The 22,625-nt window shown below is 47.5% G+C and overlaps 9 protein-coding genes across 9 annotated transcripts, besides 1 other annotated feature; 4 read left to right on the top strand and 5 right to left on the bottom strand.

Moving 5' to 3' along the window:
- Positions 1-485: 485 nt before the first annotated feature.
- FPSE_11355 (uncharacterized protein) lies at positions 486-1,263 on the top strand (the record flags this gene model as incomplete). The annotated part of the gene is made up of 2 exons (XM_009264472.1): positions 486-998; positions 1,048-1,263. The coding sequence occupies 2 exons, from the start codon at positions 486-488 to the stop codon at positions 1,261-1,263; spliced, it is 729 nt and encodes a 242-aa protein (XP_009262747.1).
- A 576-nt stretch (positions 1,264-1,839) lies between these two features.
- On the top strand, positions 1,840-3,282 carry FPSE_11356 (uncharacterized protein; the record flags this gene model as incomplete). The annotated part of the gene is made up of 7 exons (XM_009264473.1): positions 1,840-2,119; positions 2,167-2,339; positions 2,392-2,450; positions 2,500-2,635; positions 2,691-2,703; positions 2,753-2,827; positions 2,882-3,282. The coding sequence occupies 7 exons, from the start codon at positions 1,840-1,842 to the stop codon at positions 3,280-3,282; spliced, it is 1,137 nt and encodes a 378-aa protein (XP_009262748.1).
- Positions 3,283-3,694: 412 nt separating this feature from the next.
- On the bottom strand, positions 3,695-4,384 carry FPSE_11357 (uncharacterized protein; the record flags this gene model as incomplete). Its single annotated transcript, XM_009264474.1, has 3 exons — positions 3,695-3,741; positions 3,800-3,845; positions 3,896-4,384. 3 exons carry the CDS (start codon positions 4,382-4,384, stop codon positions 3,695-3,697), a joined length of 582 nt encoding a protein of 193 aa, XP_009262749.1.
- Positions 4,385-5,643: 1,259 nt separating this feature from the next.
- FPSE_11358 (uncharacterized protein) lies at positions 5,644-7,110 on the top strand (the record flags this gene model as incomplete). Its single annotated transcript, XM_009264475.1, has 4 exons — positions 5,644-6,005; positions 6,058-6,125; positions 6,178-6,496; positions 6,555-7,110. 4 exons carry the CDS (start codon positions 5,644-5,646, stop codon positions 7,108-7,110), a joined length of 1,305 nt encoding a protein of 434 aa, XP_009262750.1.
- Positions 7,111-7,267: 157 nt separating this feature from the next.
- Positions 7,268-7,289: a repeat region.
- A 199-nt stretch (positions 7,290-7,488) lies between these two features.
- Positions 7,489-8,549, bottom strand: FPSE_11359 (uncharacterized protein; the record flags this gene model as incomplete). The annotated part of the gene is made up of 5 exons (XM_009264476.1): positions 7,489-7,634; positions 7,689-7,922; positions 7,973-8,140; positions 8,191-8,421; positions 8,477-8,549. 5 exons carry the CDS (start codon positions 8,547-8,549, stop codon positions 7,489-7,491), a joined length of 852 nt encoding a protein of 283 aa, XP_009262751.1.
- A 654-nt stretch (positions 8,550-9,203) lies between these two features.
- On the bottom strand, positions 9,204-10,162 carry FPSE_11360 (uncharacterized protein; the record flags this gene model as incomplete). The annotated part of the gene is made up of 4 exons (XM_009264477.1): positions 9,204-9,268; positions 9,314-9,481; positions 9,537-9,819; positions 9,872-10,162. The coding sequence occupies 4 exons, from the start codon at positions 10,160-10,162 to the stop codon at positions 9,204-9,206; spliced, it is 807 nt and encodes a 268-aa protein (XP_009262752.1).
- A 429-nt stretch (positions 10,163-10,591) lies between these two features.
- Positions 10,592-12,354, top strand: FPSE_11361 (uncharacterized protein; the record flags this gene model as incomplete). The annotated part of the gene is made up of 5 exons (XM_009264478.1): positions 10,592-10,759; positions 10,813-10,975; positions 11,035-11,989; positions 12,039-12,172; positions 12,227-12,354. 5 exons carry the CDS (start codon positions 10,592-10,594, stop codon positions 12,352-12,354), a joined length of 1,548 nt encoding a protein of 515 aa, XP_009262753.1.
- A 608-nt stretch (positions 12,355-12,962) lies between these two features.
- FPSE_11362 (uncharacterized protein) lies at positions 12,963-14,355 on the bottom strand (the record flags this gene model as incomplete). Its single annotated transcript, XM_009264479.1, has 2 exons — positions 12,963-13,855; positions 13,902-14,355. 2 exons carry the CDS (start codon positions 14,353-14,355, stop codon positions 12,963-12,965), a joined length of 1,347 nt encoding a protein of 448 aa, XP_009262754.1.
- A 565-nt stretch (positions 14,356-14,920) lies between these two features.
- On the bottom strand, positions 14,921-22,515 carry PKS11 (the record flags this gene model as incomplete). The annotated part of the gene is made up of 5 exons (XM_009264480.1): positions 14,921-16,244; positions 16,294-16,709; positions 16,755-17,036; positions 17,087-21,827; positions 21,881-22,515. 5 exons carry the CDS (start codon positions 22,513-22,515, stop codon positions 14,921-14,923), a joined length of 7,398 nt encoding a protein of 2,465 aa, XP_009262755.1.
- Positions 22,516-22,625: the final 110 nt, after the last annotated feature.

Here is a 22,625-nt window from a genome sequence, read left to right as displayed (position 1 = left end):
ATGATCCAACGACAAGACCGTATCCACCCACCAATTTAACAATCTGACAATGTCATTTCTTATGCTTATTTTCGAAGCCTATCACATGCAAGTACACAAAAGAGTGCCTTGCTTTAAGGCTGACAATTAGTCAACTGCCGTTGCAGAAACTTGAAACCATGCCTCAACTGGGATAGGCCAAGGCAGATTTATCTTCAACACGAAGGTTCCAGCGACTTATATAACCTGAACTGGACTAGTGCTGTCGATGAGCCTCATAAGCGGGATCACCAAAGTGCCTATCAGATGTAAGAGGAGACATGTGTTACTGTTGTCAGGACTTATGAGCTTACAGAACAGCGATATAAAGTCATGGACATCCTGCTTTGTTGAAATGTTTCGATTGTCATCTTCATATTACGACGACAACACTTATTTACATCCATCGCGCCCGACCTTCAACTACAATCAGCAGGTCTCCGTCAACATAAATCCACAGAGCCATCATGTCGCACCAACAGGGTTACGGACAGCCACCTCAGCAAGGAATGGTTTCTCAAAATGACTCGGGAGCTTTCCAAGGCGGTCGCTTCAGCATCGCCCATCGCGACACCAACGCCGTGCTCAACATCGATCTTCAACAAGGCACCACCGTGCGTTCCAAATCCGGAGCCATGATTCACATGTCAAGCACCGTGGAAATAACGGGCAAATCCAAGTTCTCTTTCGGAAAGCTTTTCACGGGAGGCAACATGTATGAATCTCTGTATGCTGGACCAGGTCGTGTCGCGCTCGGCCCAACACTCTTTGGCGATATCATCTCTTTGCACGTTGATGGTAACCAATCTTGGACCATTGGCAAAGACTCTTTTCTCGCCAGTACTTCTGAAGTGACCAAGAAAAGAGAGACCCAGGGACTTGGCAAGGCCTTGTTCTCTGGTGAGGATCTCTTTGTTTTTCGTGTCGAGGGTCAAGGTATCATGTGGCTCACGAGCTTTGGTGCCGTTGACAAACTAGATGTAAGTTTCCGCAACATCTCTGTTGTTCACAATACTGATTCCACCACAGCTACAAGCAGGCGAGCAGCATATTGTAGACAATGGCCACCTCGTGGCATGGAGCTGCAACTATGCAATCGAAAAGGCTGGAGGAGGAGCCATGAGCGGCATGAAGACAGGAGAGGGTTTGGTATGCCGCTTCACTGGTCCTGGTTCTGTCTATGTGCAGACTCGAAATATGGATGAGTTCCAGTCTTTCATCAAATCAACTGTGGGAGCTTCCTAGAGCACTCATTATGAGTTCAAAGGCTGGAGACTAGCCGGACTGTGCATTTTATTTCCGCACTTATTCAATTAGTATCCCATTCATACTGTTATGCGGCTACGGTACAGAATTTTGAACTATATTTAATGTAACAATTCTTTCCGGGCCATAATTACAAAGCCGTTTACAACCCAATTTGAATTCTTGTAGTATTTGTAAAGCAATTGAACCTGTGAGGTAGCGTTCTGAGGATCTAATAAAATGGTCCGCTCCGCGGTCATTTCCCGCGCTGAATGCCCGACACTCGTTAGTCTAGTCGGCAAACCACATTGCCGATCATCAAACCCTTGTCTAAATCGGCCAAGTTCTAGAGATGAACGATGAGTATTGGCAAAGTCATAACAAACGCGGGGAAACTCTAGGGTCGGTTCTTGATTGTGGGGATGACGATATGAGCGAATAAGAAAAACCCCAAAATCCCGGGGTAATTCGCAACCGAATGTATATATAATGTACAAGCTCGTCTCTGTTGAAAGGAACAAGAGACAAGGCGGTACTCTCATTAGCATCTACGAAGCATCAAAATAACAATTCACCATGCCTGCTCTTGAGTTTGCAAGCTCGGTGGGAAACACCCTTCACCACTTGTTGACTGGCTCCTATACCAACACCACCCTGTTTCTTCTCGCCTTTGATACTGTTGCTCGCACTTTGACGTTGAACTCCACGGTCCCTGGATTCGGTCTTCATCAATTTGTCACCAGCAATGCCGCCAAGGACAGGGTCTATGCCACCGCCATGAGCGAACCTCCTCAGCTCTTTTCCTGGTCGGTTGATGAGAACTACAAGTTTACTTATCTTGATACTGTCAACATTAGTGGGTTATATTTTATGGACAGCAGGTCAGTTGCTAACATGTACTAGCTTCTTCATCTTGCTACATTTCCGACGACGGTAACCTGGCTTTCTCTTCTGGAGGTTCAACTGCCCATATCCATGCCCTCACTGAGAATGGAGGACTCGGCGAAATGGTCGACGAGCTCTACATGGTGCCAAAAGAGGAGATTAAAAACGTCAACAAAACTCGCGCGGCTGTGGTAAGCTATTTACATACTACTCTCACTGTGCTGATGCTAACTATACGCGAAGCTTTACGGTGCTCATGCTTTTGATGTCAACGTCAACCGCAAGGGCTTTGTTCCCCATTTGTAAGTTTGGACTTTTTGACTCGTGCTTCTCCTCTAACTGGTATAACAGGGGCATGAACTCAATCTTCATGTACGACATTGCCGAAAATGGCACCGCTACTCCTTTGTCTATCAATCTTAGCCCTTCTGAGGGTGATGGCCCTCGTAACTCCCTCTCAAGCAAAGATGGAAAGCTTCTATACGTGGTAAGTGGCTATTATCCGAACAATATTTGTTAAATGATCACTAATATAGAGGTAGATGACTGAGCACAGTGAGTGACCGAATCGAAAGTCTGGTTTACAGTTATACTAACAGTACAGACCAATGGCTTGACGTTTACAAGGTCCATGACACTCAGCTTGAGCATATCCAGCGAGGAAGTGCGATTCCCGACGGTAAGACAGCCTCCCATACAGTGACCCGAGACAGCACTTACAAGTAGTCGATAGATGTACGAGGCTCCTACACTTTCCGCAGCAACACTGTCCAAATGTCCCGGGATGGAAAGTATCTATTCACTAGTACCCGCAGCTGGAACAATACCGAAGTCAACGGATATGTCGCTGCATTCGCTCTGGATAAACATGGCAAGCTCAAGAAGGAGAAGGCCGTCACTTTCTACGAGGCACCCGTGACTCTTGGTTCTTCAGGCGGCCTACGAGTTCTTCCATGGGGTGACGAGACAACTCAAGACCCCAAAGGAATTAGTGACTACATGTATCTTAGCGACACTTCTGAAGGTTGGATGTTTATATTGGGCTGGACTCCTTCGAACCATAGTCTGGATGTCGTGGCTTCTCTACACTACCCGGATAACCAGACTCCCTACGAAGCTACTTGGTTGGACTGAATGAATTTGGTAAAGAGGTGTGGAGAGCCTCTGTAGCTTTTAAGAGAGTATTTAAATTCCAGTGTCTATCATGGACAATAATAAATTTATATTCTCAGGAGCTTCTGGGGTAACGATGTCAAGAATATTTTTATTTTAATACGAATTTACAAGCCATCTAATCACGTGGTGGTTCAGAAATAACGGCGTAGAAGGAGAATCTACAAACTGGACATAAGGGGGTGTCACCTTATAACAGAAAGGCTCTCATTCTGCACTCACTAATGGACAACTTATCCAATTCCATTCTTCTGTTGAATAAAAAATCACAATCATAGCAATAATATTGATCAATTGTTATCTCGTCATATAAATTGTTCAAAATAATTGTATTTAATTAAACTTCTTATCAACAAGCAATGGCCCTTTTCTTCTATGAGGTCTCGGGTAGCACAGGAGTGGTACCGTTTCTTTCTCCAACTGCAAAATGACGTCATTAAACACGACTCCAAAACAGTTGCAGAGAAGGGAAACTTACCATCCAAAGCCACAAGAAAACGGCTGACACAATTATAACACGCGACCTATAGCGGTATAAGAATATTGGGGAGAAATATTCGACATTTTCACGTACCGTTGCAACGATTTCAACCACCTCTTGACTGCTGAAGAAAGATTTGAGCTGCTGGAATGTCTCATCCGCGACATGGACATTCTTTGTCATCTCATCGGCCACGACACAGATAGCCCATTGTTTCTCTGTAAAGCCTTCTGGGATATTGCTTAGAAGAAGTCTCTCTTCTGTCATGAGCTCCTTCATCGCGTTCGAAGATACGCCTCCCTTGACTGCTAAGGGTGCATGGTGCATCCATTCATACCAAGCTTTATTGACAACGGCGATTCGACTGATGGCGAGTTCTCGCAAATCGTCAGAGAGTGACGTCTGTGTCCGAATTGCCCCAACGAAAGTGTTCCAGCCAGAAGCAATTGGCGGGGAATGGAGAAGTGCCAAGTCAAGGGGCTGCAGGGGACGGGGGTGTCGTCGCGCCTCAATCGCAGCCACAATTGACTCCTCTTCCGGAGAATTAGTTGGAGGAGGGTTTGATACGTAAGGGACTCTCATGGTGAATGTTGGTGGGTAGGGAATATCCTTGATACAATAGATATGATCTTGGTTGAATATCTTTATCACCTACGAAGTACTGAGTATACATAACAGTACTTGTGCCTCCTCGTCAATCTTGCCGCAAATCTCCCCGCATCCTCCGCGGAGAAGCGGCGCGGAGGTCGGCCGATCCAATCACAAGACTCAATGTTGACAAGGTTTGCACTCACACGTCTGTTAGATTGGCTTGACGACAACCATCGACTGTGACAATTTCGACCCTCTTGCAACTCTCTCCCTTATCATCTGATGTCTCATTTCCTTCCCCGATAATAATGGAGCCAGACCACGAACATGGGTTGGAGGGAGAGGGATCCAGCTCGACCAATCGCGCAAAGAAACAACGTCTCTCACGCAAATATCGTGGCTTAACATGTGCCAATTGTCGCATCAAAAAGGTAAACCTCATCAACTATCAAGTTTCCATCAAATAACAAACGACCATGGCAGGTTCGCTGCGAAGGCAGTCAGCCAACTTGCAAGACATGCGAAATCTATCACGTCGAATGCCGCTATGACAAACCACCACCCCTTTCGCAGGTTGTCGCCATGGCCAAGAAGTTGCAAGAGGCTGAACAGACAATTGAGCGTCTCCAAGGATCCGAATCAATGACTGCGCGTCCAGAGAAGAGGTCGAATGTTGTAGACAATATAGTACCAGACACATCTCAATTCACGGCCGACATTCTACCTACAAACGTGCAATTAGTATCAGGGCATCAACCGAGACCACCTCCCATCGAAGTTCCAATGGAACCTTTTCAGAATCATCAAACTCAACAAGAAATCGAAAGCTCTGCCGGTTCAGCACCAGCAATCACTGGCACGCCCCAGGAATCACTAGCTAGAGACATAAGCCTCGACGAACACGGCAAAATATGCTACTATGGTCCAACATCTGCAGTACACGAACCAATAGGTCTAGCATCCCCATCGACCAATTCCTTGGGCCGCGGCGACAACTCAAGAAGGAGCAATCTTCGCGCTCATCTGGTATCACGGGCTAGGGAATCTACAGTTTGGGAAGACTTTGCACTGGGGAATACTGCAATACAACTTGGCCTCCCTCGTCAAGTCATTGCAAAGCTACTACATCTGCATTGGACATGGGTTGCACCAATGTTTATGTGGGTGTATAGACCAGCATTCATGCGTACGTTGTACCTCAGAATCCTTCTCATATCAAACCTTACTAAAATTAGTATGCGTCAGGCGACATGACGACCGGTGGGCGCTACTATTCCGAGCTTCTCCTCCTCGTGCTCTGCGCCCACGCCTCCAAATACTACGACAGTAGCCATGCCCAACTCTTCTTCAACCGTGTGCGACTACTTCTCGGTGAAGAAATACAGAAACCGAGCTCGATTCCAACGATACAAGCCCTTCTTCAACTAAGCGCTAGAGAGCTCGCACAGGGAGCCATCTCCCAGGCGTGGCTGTACAGTGGCATGGCGTTTCGCATGTCTGCTGATCTTGGCCTACAACATAATGGCCCAGATATTGCTGATCTCAAGGGACTGGATCCCGTTGATCTGGAGATTCGAAAGAGGCTGTTTTGGAGTTGTTACTTTTGGGACAAGTGGGTTGCCAATGGCAAGAGAAGAGGAGTGCTCGCTAACCTAATTTTACAGAGCCATCAGTCTTTATACCGGGAGACTACCGGCGGTCACAGAGCTGCCGCAAAGCCCAATTGACTTTAGTATGTGTCTGACGGTTGATAGCAGTATGCTACGTGTACTGACATATTCCAGTGGATGATTCCGCAGAATCCGATACCTGGTCACCCTACCACGAAGACACTTCTCCCCTTACCCGCCTGGCGCCCAATCAATATCCCGCTATGCAGAGTCATGCAGTCTCTTGCTTCGCAAACTCATGTCGACTATCAGTCATCATTAACGACATAATTGTGCAGCTATACGCCAAGAGAAGTCGAGAGATGACAGAGACATCCTTGAACGACATCAAGGCTCGGCTAGATAGTTGGCGAGCCGAATCTCCATCGCATCTACGATATGATCCTGAGAATTTGCCTACAGTCTGTCCACCACCACACATCATCTCACAAAAGTCAGTAATTGCGAAACATTTCGACCTCGATTCATTATGCTGATACTTTCTTAAACAGTCTACTATATTTCACCACGGTCATCTTGGCGCATCGCCCATTTTGGTCAGCCCCAGCCTACTATCAAGTATGCATAAGCGCAGCATTGAGTATGGAAAAACTTCTACTACTACTCGAATCAACATTTGGCTTCGAGAATATTACATATCTAATGGGGTACTGTATCTACACTGGCGCATCAGCAGTCCTTGAAGATGCGAAAAACAACGGCGGTGCATCACACCCCACTATGCAGACCTTCCTCAGGGCACTGAATGGTGGCATGGCCAGATGTCCATTGCTGGAGAGAAGCTTGCACATCATTATCAAAGGTCTTAAACGCTCGCCGGTTTATCGAGCACCAGCCGAGAATTGCGTGTCCGACAACACTACCACAACTGCAGCTGTCAACAGCTACATCCCGGCATTCCCGTATCTGGAGCCTGTAAGCCCTAACGACTTTGATATGGATGCGTATCTTCACAGCATGATGAACATGGATACGATGGCTTCCCTGGACTGCTATCCCGAACTACAAATTGATTTGGACGAAATGATGAGACATGCACCACCATAATGTGTCTCAAAATAATGAAAATTATACCCAAAAGTTTTTCCTACTCTGCTTCTATAAAGATTGGTTAGCGATGTGATGAAGCGTGGAATGTTCGGTGTAGTGGCCGCTTTCATGTACCTGGAACGCTATAATGTCGCTCGTCGATATGTTGACTTACATATTTTTTTTTTTAATAAAATGATCTATGGAATGAAGTTCATAAGTAACATCTATTGCAAGTCCAATGAGTCCTGTTTTTGTTTGGAAGAAAGCGTCCCGAGATACCTGATATAAACAACCATTTTTTTCACTCGATCATGCGGTCCTTGTGCACACAATTGGTTGATATGAGTTGTTGGAACTTGAACAATCTATACACTAATCTACTAATTAATTTCGTCAATTTGTAATACCAGTATTCTCTGCTGCCAAGTTGTCGGCCTTTAGCGCAGGTCTGTCTGCCTTTCCAGCGGTGGTTCCTCCATCAACTGGCATGATGAGGCCAGTTATCCAGCCTGCTTCCTTGCTGGCAAGAAACAGGATAGCTGCACAAGCTGTTAGGTCTTGTTCTTCTGATAACAAATTGGGAATCGACTTACCATATCCGACATCCCAACCAGTGCCCTCCTTCTTCATAAGGTTCTGGTTAATTCTCGCTTGTCGCATCTCGTCTGTCATGCCTCGTCCTCTTGTCATGGGAGTGAAAACCATGCCAGGCGCAACGCAGTTCACACGGATGTTCTCTTGGCCGTGGTGAGCAGCCATGGCACGGGTCATTTGGATAATTGCTCCCTTGGTTGTGGGGTATAGCAAGCTGGGGTTTCCACCAAGCACTGGTTTCATCAGCTTCATTTCAGATCGAGATCGAACATGGATTACTTACATCCGCTAACAGAGGACATGTTGATGATGGAACCGCGACCTTGCTTCCTCATCTCGGGAATAGCGTGGCGACTCATCATGACCATGCTAGTGACGTTAATACGGAAGTCTCTCTCCCAAGCGTCCAGGTTAATGTTTGTCGCGTCACCAATTGCACCGCCAACGCCAACTGGGCAGTCTGTTAGTCAAATACTACAACATTGGTGTAAGATAACTTACCAATATTGACAAGGATATGAAGCGCTCCCCACAGCTCTACCGTCTTGTCGACGGCATTTTTGCATGACTCTTCTTTCGTTACATCTGCCTGGATGACTTCTGAAATTCCACCCTCCTCATCAATCATGCGCTTAGTCTCTTTTGCCCAGTCCACGTTGAAGTCGACAAGGGCAACCTTGGCACCATGGCGGGCAAGAAGAATAGCGGCGGCTCGTCCATTACCAATTTCGCCTATTTCACAAAGGAGTTAGACTACTAAATACCCACGTATTAGTTCCAGACCTACCATCCATTCGAGAGCCAGCGCCAGTGACAATTGCCACATCTCCAGTGAAGTCGAATCCTCGTGTGGGAGCCATTGTGGGTATTTTGATGAGGGATGGTTATGAGAGACAATTGTAGCTGTGTGTGTGAACAGCGGTAGATAGTACGTATGGTCTTTTTGGGTTCATATACTCAGACGGATGTACAAATAATAGCAGATTATAATGATATTCTTGGGCAAACAATTGATCTTGAATCTCATAATTGTCGTTACTGGGTTCGGTAATTTGCCGCGGACAATGCCCGTGGAGTTCACTAAACGCAGACCCTCAGTGATCGATCCTTAGTGGGTGTCATCCACTGTGATCGCAAAGATTCCGTGGGTAAATGGGTTACAGAGCGCCAAAACCCGACCAAATGGTCGAGGCGTGGCGCGTCTTTCTCCGACATCGACAATTGCTATGGAATTCACTAACAGTCTCTATGGAAACCATAGATATTTCGGAATGGAGGGGGGACTTCCAGTTAACATGAAGAATTGAGGCTCTAAGTTCCGTTGCCAACGTGCACTGAAAATTGCCCTTGCTATTGATGGACGCATTGCACATGAAAGCCTCCAGTTGATGCCGTTAAGATAACGTTTTCGCAATCAGCAGTAGACCACGATGGACAAAAGGGTTATGTAGCATTTCTGGTTTAATTAAAACCTCATTGAATCATTCAAAAATATGGTATTTAATAAAGTAATCTCATTGTGATAGCCAATAATCGAACCACGACACTATACCCACAAGACTCTGCTCCTTGACCCATCCTATGTCGCGTCAGTAAAAGCAACTTAAATGCAAGGGCAACTTACTTTGATAAGGGTCATTCTGATCACCTCTCAAAGCGAATCCATGTTCAACGCCAGAGAATACCTGGTAATGAAATATCTTTTTGTTGGTTTGCAAGATATCCAGTGCGCGACGTCTAGATGGGACGTCGAATGTGTGATCAATTTCAGAGCATGAGAGAAATAGAGGTTCTGCCGATGTTGGTCAGTTCAGGACCTTGTCAAGAGCCAACTTCGTGAGACTCACTTTTCAGATCTTGGAAATGATGTTCCTTGAGAAACGCTGGGTGAGCAAAAGCACCGACTGTCACGGTGTCACCCTTGAGCTCGTTACAGACATACGGGGCACCGAAGCAGTAGCCAACGCAAGCAAACTTGGATGTACTTGTTCCGTAGCTCTTCTTGACGGCGTTGACCCATTTAGGGACCGCTATGTCGGCAAACGTTGTGTGCTTGCGCTTCCACGCCTCGTAGTCAAAATCTGGATTCCTGTTGTCATGGCGGTCCTTGCGATGCTTCCAGACTGGGTCCTTTGTAATCTCATTAGTTGTGGATTCATCTTAGTGCAGACTTAGCACTCACTCCGCGAAAGTAGTCCAGACCGAGAACGAGATAGCCTGCATCGGCAAAGGCGTCCATGACCAAGAGGCCATTTGGGAACATGCCCCATACATCTGGAAAGTATAGAAGTATATTCCCATTTGCCTTTCCTTCTGGGGGTCTTGTTATGTAGGTTTCGACATCTGCAATCGTCTCCCATGTGCCTCTAGACTCGCCCTCATGAATTGTGCCTTTGAGACAGCAAGCACCACTGGGCTTAGCTAAGAAGCTCTCGTTCTTGAACTCCGCTTGTGTAGAAGAAGACTGTCCCATGATGTTTTGATGTTGGTTTGGATCTCTGTGTGTGATGTTTGGTGTGAATCCTTTGTCTTAGTATTGTAAACAGTCTTGTAAATACAAGAGTCCTTTGATCTTAATAGGATAGTTGATCAACTAGAGCAGGCACTTCAGTTGTGGCAATATGAGATGTCGGTTGACAGCCGCGGAAAATGGCCGTGGGGATAATCCAGATACAAACGAATCAATTATAGGCTAGTTTCGTGAGGAGAATCTTTCAGCCCCGTGGGGTAACCAGATTGTTACCCCAGACTTGGTTACTCCCCGCAAACGCCCTTGAGAAAGCAGCAACTATTATATACGACCCCCCAGTTCCTTCTTCGCCGATCGTATGCTTCCAGTTTCACAACTTACAAGTTCGGCATCATATCAGAACTCCATCGCACAAGAGACCACATCGAAAACATGACCGACATGCCCAAGCCAATCCCCGAGGCTCCTCCCAGCGTCACGGCCATTGAAGACTCTGAGCTCAAGGGCAATAATATCGATATGAGCCAGAACCAGCAGGAAAATGCAGTCGGATACAGTGAATATCTTGAGGCTCGCGACATTGAGTTCTCTGACGCCGAGGTGCGCTATTACTACTTACTACAACCCCAATTGATAAGCTAACAAGGTTGTAGGCCAAGAGACTTCGGTGGAAGCTGGATCTTGTCATTCTTCCTATGTTCTTGGTCACGCAGGCATTGCAATTCATGGATAAAACATCTCTAAACTATGCAAACCTGTTCGGGTACCAAGAGGCTCTTGGCCTCAAGGGCAACCAGTTTAATTATCTTTCCGCAAGTAAGTCCAGTGATACCATCTGTTTCCATCCGAGTTACACTTGCTAACACGATCAATAGTGGTTTATGCAGGTTACTTCTTCGGGCAGTACCCCTGTGGCTGGCTCATCGGACGATTCCCCGCGCAAAAGGTCATGGCTATCAGTGTTTTCTTCTGGGGCCTCATGGTCATCATCATGACTCAGAGCCGAGATTATTCCAGCGCATTGGCGGTTCGATTCATAATGGGTGTCTTCGAGGCGGCTGTCACTCCAGGTCTGACTCTCATGACCGGTTTCTGGTACACGAGACGTGAGATTCCTCTCCGTCAGTGTATCTGGTACTCATCCCTCGGCTGGGGTGGTATTGTTGGCTCCTACATTTCCATGGGTGTTTCTAAACTACCTGTTACTCTCAAGCCCGAGCGATGGGAGCTCATCTTCTTTATCCTCGGTGGTGCTACTTGCCTCTGGGCTTTTGTCATCTGGTTCCTCCTCCCCGACTCGCCTTCCAATGCCAAATTCCTCAACCACCGCGAGCGTCTGATTGCTGTTAAGCGCGTCGCCTCCAACGAGACAGGTATCAAGAACAAGGCCTTCGACAAGAGCCAGATTCAGCTTGGTTTCATGGACCCCAAGACAATCCTCCTCTTCATCTCTGTCTTTGCTGCCGCCATTCCCAATGGTGTCGTCAATTCATTCTCTACCATCATCATTCGTGATATGGGTTTCAGCACTACCCGAACCACCCAGCTCAAATCTGTTGGCGATGCCGTTCAGATTATTGGTCTTCTTATTGGTGGAAGCGTCATTCTTAATGTTCCTAACTCTCGGTTGCTGACTGCCACCGTCGCCAACCTGATCTGCACCATTGCGGCTGCATGCATGGCTTACCTCCCACGAGAGAACACATGGGGTCGTCTTGTATGTTTTTGGCTCGTTAATGCGCAGTCCGTCGGTTTCACCGTCTCTTTGACCACCATCTCGTCAAACATGGCTGGATACACTCATCGCTCTTTGGCGAGCGCCATGGTCTTGTAAGCAACACGTATCTCTCCTTGTTTGATTAGGCTAATATCCTCCTAGCACGGCTTACTGTTGGGGCAACTTCGCTGGACCTTTTGTTGTCAAGAAGTCCGAAGCGCCTCACTTCACGGGAGCTACCATTGGACTCCTTGTCGGTTACGCAATCAAGCTCTGCTGCCATTCTGGCCTTCTTAGTATGTTAACCCTTCATATAAGCCATTAACTGTCGAGCTAACTCATCCTTCCAGTCTACATGTTCCTCATCAATCGCCACCGCAACAAGACTTACGGACCTCCCAACAAGGAGCAAAGCAACGAAGCAGGAATGAGGGATCAGACCGAGTTTGAGAATAAGGACTTCCGATACGTACTGTAGATTAGTGTCCGCATTTGGCTTAAAGATTCATAATGGTAGTCAGTAAATAGATAGGTTCTCACGTTCAGAAGGCCTGTAATTTGAGTAATAATATTTGAGAACTTCCATTTACGGGCCCTTCTCATAAACAAACCATCATATCGAATGCAAGATCTGCTTAGAGAAATGTTTTACTGCACAACGCTCCCTAAGCTTCATATGTGTTTACAGTGATGAATATGGATAATTCATCAATAACACAGAACAGATTCAATCAATTTTGTAAGTCAAGCTGAAATACTTTACAAATGATCGAACGATCGGCAGCAATCTTACAATTCAGAAGACTTCCCATTGAATCGTAACCTGAGCTGTTGTCTATCATGCAGGGCTAACCGATATTATAACAGGGTTCACATCTAACTTTATGTACGGTCTGTACAACAATTATTCCACGAACCAGCTTACTACCCGAGGCATGCACACCAGTCTACTAAAACTGAACACTACAGTCAATTGATCGATCGGTCAATAGTTTTGCACGGCATGAGAAGACTGTGATTTTACAAACTGCTCTAGAATAGACTCGCCCAAGTCTCTAGTAATAAGAAGTTGTAACCGTGTCTTATCTACTCCTCAAAAGCCTGGGCAATGCGACCAACATCAGTCGAGTTTGCAATCCCCACAAAAGCCTTCAAAGCCTCCTTGGCTCTCTTCTCACCTATCTGAGTGCTGACATGATCCACAAATTTCTTCTGGAGGTACTTGGCATCAAGAGGGTTCTTGTAGCTTCCGATGCAATTCTCAACATGCACCTCCATCTTCTCCCCATTCTCAAATTCGACTGCAACATAGGCCTCATGATCGCTGACCTTGTCATCCTTGGTAACGTGAACCTTTTCACGCAGAGCTATCACGCTCTTATTCTGGACCGCCTCGTCGGTGAACTGCTTGGGGGTGGCTTCACCGTATAGAAGGGCCACGGCAGCTGCGTGGTAGACACTGAATTTGCCCTCAAGACCAGTCTTTGGTTCAGGGTGGTCTGTCAGTAAAAAGACATGGGGATGGGTTCTGGCAGTGACATTGGCGATCTTGGTCACGTCGAGACCCTTCTTTTTGGCCTGGTTATGGATCTGAATCCATCCATCAATAGCAGGATGGATGATACGATCACAAGGGAAGGGCTTGAAGGTATTCTTGGTCACCTCCCAGACAGTTCCAAAGGTTGAAAATGCCTTGGTCAAGTTTTGATGAGTGCTCACGACGTGAGACCATCCTTTCTCAGCCTCGAGGCCTTTGAGCGATCCGCCAAAGTCATTCTTTGCGAGCAATGCTGATGTGAGACCAGCCTGTGCGGCAGCTCCAACGTGGAAAGGCTTGGTATCGGTGCCGAATGACTCGTGCATTCCTATGACCTGGACTGAAGCGATACTGATGGCTCTTTGCATCTGCTTTTGATCAAGTCCAAGTAGCTTCCCAACTGCCACAGCAGCACCAACCGATCCAGTAGTACTAGTGATATCTATCATTTATTAGTGAAATTTCTCCTTCTGTTTGGGATTACTCACGCCAGCCAATGGTGTAGTGATCGGGGAAAACGGCAACTCCAAGCTTGCACTCGGTCTCAACGCCAGCAACGAATGCTGCTAGAAACTCTTCTCCAGTAACTCCACCCATCCACTCGGCCATAGCGAACAAAGCTGAAGCCACAGGACCTGATGGATGCACAGGAGTATCGATATGAGTGTCGTCATAGTCATCGGCATGAGACGCAATTCCATTGATCAGAGCGGCAGTTCTGATGTCGACATGCTGACCAACACCAAAGACGGTTGAATTGCCATCTGATCCAGTGAAAGGCGACATAGCCTCAAGCGCTACACCAGCAGGAGGTAGAGCATATCCTCCGATAGCGCAGCCTGCCCAGTTGTAGACACTCTTCACAGCCATGTCTACGACAGGCTCGGTGAGGTTGCCAAATTGGAGGGCTAGAGCCCAAGTAGCTAGATGTTTGGTGGCCATGATAAAGTTGTAAGTCAGGGTGTGGTAGGTGAGCCTGTATAATACGCCAAGGCGCTATAGAGACTGGTATTTATACTTATTTTCCCTCTCATGTCTCTCGATATGATGAGTGATCTGCAGTTCCAATGCCTAACTTGTTGAATCGGCAAATGCAACCCGTAAGTGCGCATAATGGAACAATACCCCATAGTAACAGATGGCGGAGAGGTTACTCCCCCGCATTATGTGACAAACAATCTGGGTCAGGGGCAGAACTCAGTGGATCATCACTGGATGGTATCTTCGTCTAGGCTAGATTTATCCCGTATTGGCGTTGATACGAAGCATATCCTTGTTTGTTACTGGTGTTTATGTTTGCGCTTATAACCCGTGGCCAGATTCCGCGGGAGGTGGCCGGCAGTACTGAAGTCTGGGGTTACGGCCGAGATAGCCGTTTAATTTCTCTACAACACTAGCTTCATCAACAGAGAGACTACTCCGTATGTTTTGTGATTTTTTGTGAGCAAATTCATGGGGTAAGGCAATTTGTTTGACTCATAGTTAGTATCTCAGTCTGGTCTAGTACCTATGTGCTGCCAAATACATGTTGCAAACCCTTAGCAGCGTGTGCTCCAAGCATATCAAGACTACCCATTGCCATCATCTCAAGAACGCTAATGTCAAATTGGAAAACAGTCTTCCACCATTGCCTAACCTCAATCGCCACAAGCGAATCCATGCCCAACTCAGAGAGAGAGGAAGCTGTTTGCAAGTCCTCCACAGGTTTAAGTAAAAGACCGTAAACCTTTTTACCGATTTCCCGGGCGAGCAAGTGAGCTGACTCCGCCTGCTTCAAGATTGAAGGGTCTTGCTTAGCCTTGGAGATAAAGGACTTGAGCTCGTCATTGGTTGCACCCGTAGAGGCCTCTGTAGTACCTCCGTTGTTATGGAAAACAGCCATTCTAATGTCCTTTTTCCAAAGAGATCGATTGGAGGGATCGCTGAGAGAAACGTCAGGCCGAAATCCGAGACAAAAGTCGTCGGAAGTCTTTGCCATTGCTGCGCCGAGTGCGTCGAGAAACTCGTGCTCCGACACAGTGCCATTGAAACCAGTTACCTTCAGTTTCTGCATGATGGACTGATTCTCAGCCAAATATCCGACCTCTTCCACGGCTCCGATGTCGATAGAACAGGCTGGTAAACCTAAACCTTTTCGATATTTAGAAAATGCGTCGAGGAAGGTGTTTGCACCAGCGTAGTTCACCTGTCCAGGCTGTCCAATGACACCAGAAAGCGAGCTGAAAAGGATAAAAAAGTCAAGGTCTGCATTGACAGACATGGTCGCGTTGTGCAAGTTCCAAGTGCCTGTGATCTTGGGGTCAACAGCCATGTTCCACTCGTCCATGGTCATCCGAGAGAAGCTTTGATCCGCGAGAACCATAGACATTTGTAAAACTCCCTTCAGGCGACCATCCGCTCTGGCGACAGCATCATTAACGTCATCCAGTTTGTTGATGCTGCCTTGAACAAAGTCAACCTTGCATCCAAGACTTTCGAGTTCTTGCTGTACATCGAGGTGCTTCTCATTAGTTCCCGCAGTGCGGGAGAGATAAATGAGATGACGAGCTCCTCGCTGAATCATCCATCTTGAGATAGATCGGCCCAAGCCGCCAAGTCCACCTACAAGCAGATATGAAGCTGATGGATCCATCGTGACTAGTTGCTTGCGAGATTCAACCTCTAATTTGGTACCGACTGTTGTGTCCATTGAGACGACGATCTTCCCAAGATGGACACCCTGCTGCATGAACCTGAAGCTATCAAGAATATTTTCTTGGTGATAGACTTGGATAGGACGAATGGGTTGGATGTGGCCGTTTTTGTATAGTCTGATGACATCTTGGAGAAGCCTGCAAAGTAAATTAGTTATCGGTCAAAAAGTCGATTATCACAACTCACTCTTTTGCGACACGTCCTCTCTTGTAGCAAAGCTGATCAAGGTCAACACAAGAGTATGTACGATTGTCCAAGAAAGGCAGCATGTCAAGTTTGCCAGACCCGATCAAGTCTCTCTTCCCAATCTCAACCATTCTACCGAACTCTGCAATGCACTTCCAAGTAGCGTGTAGAAGCTCTCCAGACAGGGAGTTGAGCGCCAAGTCGACACCCTCGCCACCAGTCTTGTGCATTAGTTGCTCGACAAATGAGTCGTCGCGAGAGTTAAAAATGCATGAGCGCTCTAGATCGAAATTGTCTTCAAGGTACTTGATCTTCTCTTCGCTGCTTACGGTAGCATATATCTTCGCGCCGACCATCTGGGCTAGTTGAATCGTGGCAATACCGACACCACCACAGGCGCTGTGGATCAATATGGACTGGCTGGATTAGTATAATGTTCAGAATAGTAAAGAATCACGTACCTGTTCTTTCTTAAGATTACCCATGTTGAAGATTGAGTGATAAGATGTTGCAAAGACACAAGGCATAGTTGCTGCGTCTTCATAGCTCAGATCATCAGGAATCTTTTCGCAAAGGTTCTCCGACATGGTAACATGAGTAGCGAAGGAGTCATGAGCTATGAAAAAGACGCGATCCCCAACCTGTAAGCCTTGGACATTTGGCCCGATACGATTGACAACACCAGCACCCTCAAGGCCGAAGCCATTTTCGCCATCAACAATACCCATTGCACATAAGACGTCCTGGAAGAGGTTAATACGGGATCTACTTGACATAATACAAGAGCACTCACTTTGAAGTTCAACCCAGCGGCTTGCACCTTGATCTCGACATTGTCGCCGGTTAGTGTGAGTGACTTATAACTGGCCCAGTGAAGAGCATCAAGCCTGCCAGGTTTGCTTGTTCGAAGCGCCACTGGATCATCTTGACTTGACACCAACAAATTGTCCTGCGCTGAGAATGGATAAATGCGGCCGACATGAACAGTATTGTTCACGATCGCATATTCGTAATCAGGTTTGAGAGTTTCGTCCTCTTTTCGTGCTTGAAACCTCTCGAAGACATCAACGATCTTCTCTGATGCTGCTGCCACGTCGTCGACCTCGCAGGTTCCGAAGTCCAGAAGCATTTCAGAGCGAAGAGCTCTGGATATACCCATGATCTGACCAAAACGAGGGTCTGAGCTCTCCATTTGGGAGACATGGGTGATCCACAGAAGACTGATGTCTTTCAGGTTGCTTGTCAGTAGTTTAAACGCGTCGAACCTCTCATTGTCGATGTTCTCAAAGAAAGGCTCATCTTCATCCAGAAGCGCAATTATGCTGTGTCCAGTAGGATTCGATTGGTCTAATATCGTCCTTCGACTGACAGAATGGCCTCGTTTCTCCAAGCTCTCGCGGAGTGTCGCTTCACCCTTGGTCTCAATCTCTGACATGGTCAAAAGCCCGACAACCTTCTTCAAGTCCCGTTTGATGGCTGGTCTAGAGAGAATCATGGCGTTCAAGTGATTAGGCTCTGCCGTATCGAGTATAGCAGCATCTGGCGCCTCAAAACCAGCAGCCTGCAACTCCACTCCCCAACGTTCAACGCTGATATACGGTTCATGAGGCCGACCGTCTGTTTCACCGTACCACCATCCTGGTAGTGTCCCGAAGATGTAGTTGATCCACTTCGAAGTTGGAGTAAGCTCATGGAGCAAGAATCTTCCATCACTGCTCAAAAGCTTTCGAACATTCTTCAAACTTTCGTTGAGTGACTTGGTGGCGTGGATAACATTGGTGGCCAAGATGAGGTCGTACTCACGTCCATCGAATCCCTGTTCCGATGGATCCCGACTAATATCCAGTGTCGCAAACTCCATGTTCGGAAACTCATTGAAGCGCTTCTTAGCATTTTCAAAGAATCCAGATGAGATGTCGGTATAGGTGTAGTTAGAAAACAACACTTTGCCAACCGGTGCGAGGTACTTCAACAGTTGAGACGTTGACCCGCCAGTTCCAGCACCAATCTCAAGCACACGTAGATTAGGCTTGCTATGAGCCAGATTCCTGAACAATTCCGACTCGTCGCATTGATCCATGAATGTATAGAGTTTGTTCAGCGTGCCGTCAGACAAGAGTATATCTAGAGGCTCCTTGCTGCCAGTGAAGATATCAGAAACATTGGCGAACACTTTCTCGATAGCAATCGCACCGTCCTTTGCCGAGGTTGTCTTTAAGCTTTCCATCATTACATCAATTTGTGATTCGAGCTCATCGTTACTTAAAGACTCAAGACTCCCGATGTCATCGATCTTGATCTGGCGATCGACCCATGCCTTGTACTTGTGCATGTGCTCAATGGTCGAATCCAGCTCGTAAATGCTGCGCTTGGTGTGTACCATACACAAGTTAGATAGCCGTGTAAGGTCAGGCATATGATCACTTCGATCAATCGCGGGCTTGATCAGAGTCTTTGGGTCTAAGAAGTCAATATGGGGAGCCCATTCATATCGGGCAGTTGGCTCAACAGGCTTGCCTCCATTTTGATCTCCAACGGTAGTAAGCTTGATGTCGGAGATTGTTAGAACCAATTGACCTTTGGAATCAGCAATCTGACCTCCGCCGGTGACTGATCCTGTGGAGGTATAAGATGCATTTGCTCTAATGTCGAAAGAATCGGTGATAGTTGGACGATAAACACACATCTCATCAATGTGTGTTGGAACCATGGTTTTGTCAAATCGGTCGGCAAATCCTCTCGAAACAGCGACGCTGAGTAGTTGCAGTGATGCGTCAATGACGGTGGGATGGAGATGATAGTCGACCTCTTCGCCTGATTTACCCAAGACCTTTGACTGGGCCTTTTGGTCCACTGTATCAGAGCGGATCTCACTAAGGCGTTGGAACTCTGGCCCAAAGTTCAATCCAGACCTTGCCAAAGACTCGTAACAACGACCAATGTCTACTTTGCGCAAGAAAGGGTCATGGGTTCCTGCAGTTGCAAGTTCCTCCCTTTGTGATGTGGCTTCGCCAGAGCAATGCTTCGTCCATGAAGTACCGTTGTATGATGCGATAGTAAACTCCCACCATTCACTGTCAAGGGAGTCGGTCAGGCGCTTGCGACGGAGTGTAGACATAATTTCGACAGGTTTACCCTCGTTCAGGACCAAAGCTGTGCTGACCCTGACAGCTCGCATCTTGAAGCCTTCGTCGACGCGGGTCACTTGTCGTATGGCTTCACCGATCATACCAGCATAGCCAGCGAACGGGAAAATGATATCATCACCAACCATATGGTCGCGGATCCAAGGAGCGTTGTCAAGATGAAACAGGTTCCGGAAAAGGATGTTGGAGTCGGTACTCTCCGGCACACGGATGCCAAGCAAGTCATGGTACTTGTACTCGCGATGCCGCCATTCATTTGTCAATCTCGATTCGTACCAATGTCTTTCGGAATGGTTCCAAGAATATCTCGGTAGATCTGGCAACACTGCGCCTTTGGCGATGACCTTGGTCAGATCAACACGAGCATTGAGGTTAAAGAGACTGCCTGCGCATGCAAGGAAGCATTCAACATCGTTCTTGTGTCGAGTAAGGACTGTGACGTAGGGAAATGAAGTAGAACGCTGTGCCTGAATCTGTCGCAAAGGCCCAGCAAGTGCCGAATGAGGGCCAACCTCGAGGAACATCACATTCTTGATGGTTCCTTGATTGATGATTTCTGAAACGGCTGGACTGAAGCGGACTCTGGACTCCATGTTGGTCTGCCAGTAGCGTGGGCCGAATTGGTGACCTTCTGTAAGAGTGTTTCCGGTCACGCTGCTATAGAACAGCTTGGTGGGCTTCTTTGGTGAGATCTTGTCTTGCATGAGGGCAAAGTAATCGTCGCCAATCTCCTTCATGTGATGAGAGTGATATGCCATGTCAACTTGCAGCAGTCGTGCCATCACATCAGGCTTCGAAGCCTTGATCGCCCCAATAGTCGACTCTACCGCCTCAGTATCACCGGCGATAGTGACGCTGCTTGGAGAGTTCTCACAAGCGATAACAACACCTGACTTCAGATACTGCTCGATACTCTCGGCACCCATTCCAATGGCAGCCATTGAGCCAGGCTTGGTCTGGCGTTTTGTGACAAGGCCACGGTAGTAGGCGATTGTAATGGCTTCCGTCGCCGTGATGGCACCAGCTGCATATGCACCAGCAACTTCACCACTGGAATGGCCCACTACAGCTTCCGGTCTGACCCCAATAGAAGCGAGTGTATCAACCATGGCAACTTGCATAGCTGTACACAGTGGCTGTGACAATTCAGCTGAGCCAAGTCTACTAGTCTTGAGGGACTTCTGAAGCTCCTCCTCGATAGTCCAATCCGGCCCGTCTTCCAAAGATTGAAGATGGGCGTCCAATGCAGCGATGGTCTTGCTGAATGTGGGGAATTGAGAGCTTTGCATCAATTCTCGTCCCATCTGTGGCCATTGGGCACCTTGACCGGTGAAGACCATAACGATGTTGGGCTTGTTGCCTACTTTGAAAACAGGCGAAACGGTGAGAGGGCCAAGAGGGCTGGCGACAGCAAATGCTCTGTGCGGCAAGTGTTCGCGCTTGTGACCGAGTGTGAAGGCAAGGTCATCAATCTTTTCTGGGTTCTTCTCTGCATAGTTTTCGTAGTTGGTGATCATCTGTCGAAGTGAATCCGCCCCGTTTGCGGAGAATACCAGTAATTGTGGCGATATCGCACTGCGCTCTACCGGATGAGCGATATTGAAGCTGCGGGCGGAATCAAGAATAACATGAGCATTAGTACCACCGATACCAAAGGAGTTGACACTGATGCGCTCATGTTTCGACGCGGGCCATGATGTAGGCTCTGTGGGAACGGATAGCCCACATGAGGCCCAGGGAATATCTGGGTTGGGTTGGTTGACTTTGATGTTGGGTGGGATTGTGCGATTCTCCAAGGCCATAACGGCTTTGATCAGTGATGTAAGTCCTGAAGCGCCTTCAGAGTGACCGAGATTCGGCTTTACAGACCCGATCAGTACACCCCCGGAGGGACCAAATACCCGTCCTACGGCCTTGGTCTCGATCGGGTCTCCAATTGCTGTCCCGGTGCCGTGGCACTCGACGAATGCTGTCTGAGAGTAATCGTTGATGCCGGCCATTTTGTAGGCTCTTCTGATCAAGGTCTCTTGGGCAATATCGTTGGGTACTTGTATGCCTCCGGCTGTACCTCTTCCGTCGCTGTTGGAGGCTGTGGAACGAATGACTGCTCGGATGGGGTTTCCATCCCGGATAGCATCACTTAGACGCTTAACGAAAATTGCAGAAATTGCCTCTCCTCGTGCATAGCCATTAGCGTCAGCTGAGAATGTTTTGCATGAGCCATCGGGCGACAACACGCCCTGTTCAGTCATTGCCACTGTCATACCAGGCGCCATTATCAGATTAGCACCGCCAACAATAGCGCCTTCGCAGTCACCACGAGACAATGCAAGGCATGCTTCATGGAGAGCGACGAGTGATGCCGAGCATCCAGTACGAACCACCTGACTGAGACCTTGTTATCCTCTAAAATCATTGCGAGTGGGAATGATTTCGCCTACCTTGGACCCATGAGATCTAGCTCATATGAGACGCGATTCGACAGCATGAAATCACCGTAGCCCATAACTCGGTATAGACCATACTGCTGAGCCTCTTTGGCAAACATCTCAACCCAGTCCTCGCCAAAGCTACCCATGAAGCAGCCAATTGGTCTACCTTTCCAGTCAAACTCGCCCGCATCTTCGAGGCACTCTCTGGCAACCTCTAGCATCTGGCGTTGTTGTGGATCAGCTTTTCCGACTTCATCTTTCCGCATAGTGAAGAAAGACGTGTCAACACTGGCGATGTCGATACTTTCGTCGAGAAAGTAGCCATAATGTGTTTTAACTGTCCCGGGCTTCATTTTTTCGGACCAGTAGGAGGAGGCATTGTACCTTGACTCTGGTACCGGGCCGCGTGCATCACCCTTAGTTACCAGAAATTCCCAGAGTTCTTGTGGTGAGTGTAGTCCGCCTGGGAGTCGAACTGACATTCCACAAATCGCAATTGGCTCAGCAGGAAGTGTGTTGGTGGAGTTGCCGTTAATTGTCGCATCCGGTACAGTCTCAAAAGAATGAGCGCCATTTGTGTGTGACCCATTGGTAGTAGCATAGCCATTTTGATGAATCGCCTCTGGGCCAGTGTCGTTGATCATGGTTGCTCAGTTATGGTTCTTTAGTAATTTCGTATAGGTACCTTGTAATAAGGGAGAATGCTAAGAACTTTATGGTCAGCTTACCCAAGGAGGTGTTCAGATATACCCTT

Source organism: Fusarium pseudograminearum, chromosome 1 (genome assembly GCF_000303195.2).
Source record: "Fusarium pseudograminearum CS3096 chromosome 1, whole genome shotgun sequence".
NCBI lineage: Eukaryota > Fungi > Ascomycota > Sordariomycetes > Hypocreales > Nectriaceae > Fusarium > Fusarium pseudograminearum.
The sequence above is the reverse complement of the archived record's forward strand: the minus strand, read 5'-3'. Positions and strand labels throughout refer to the sequence as shown.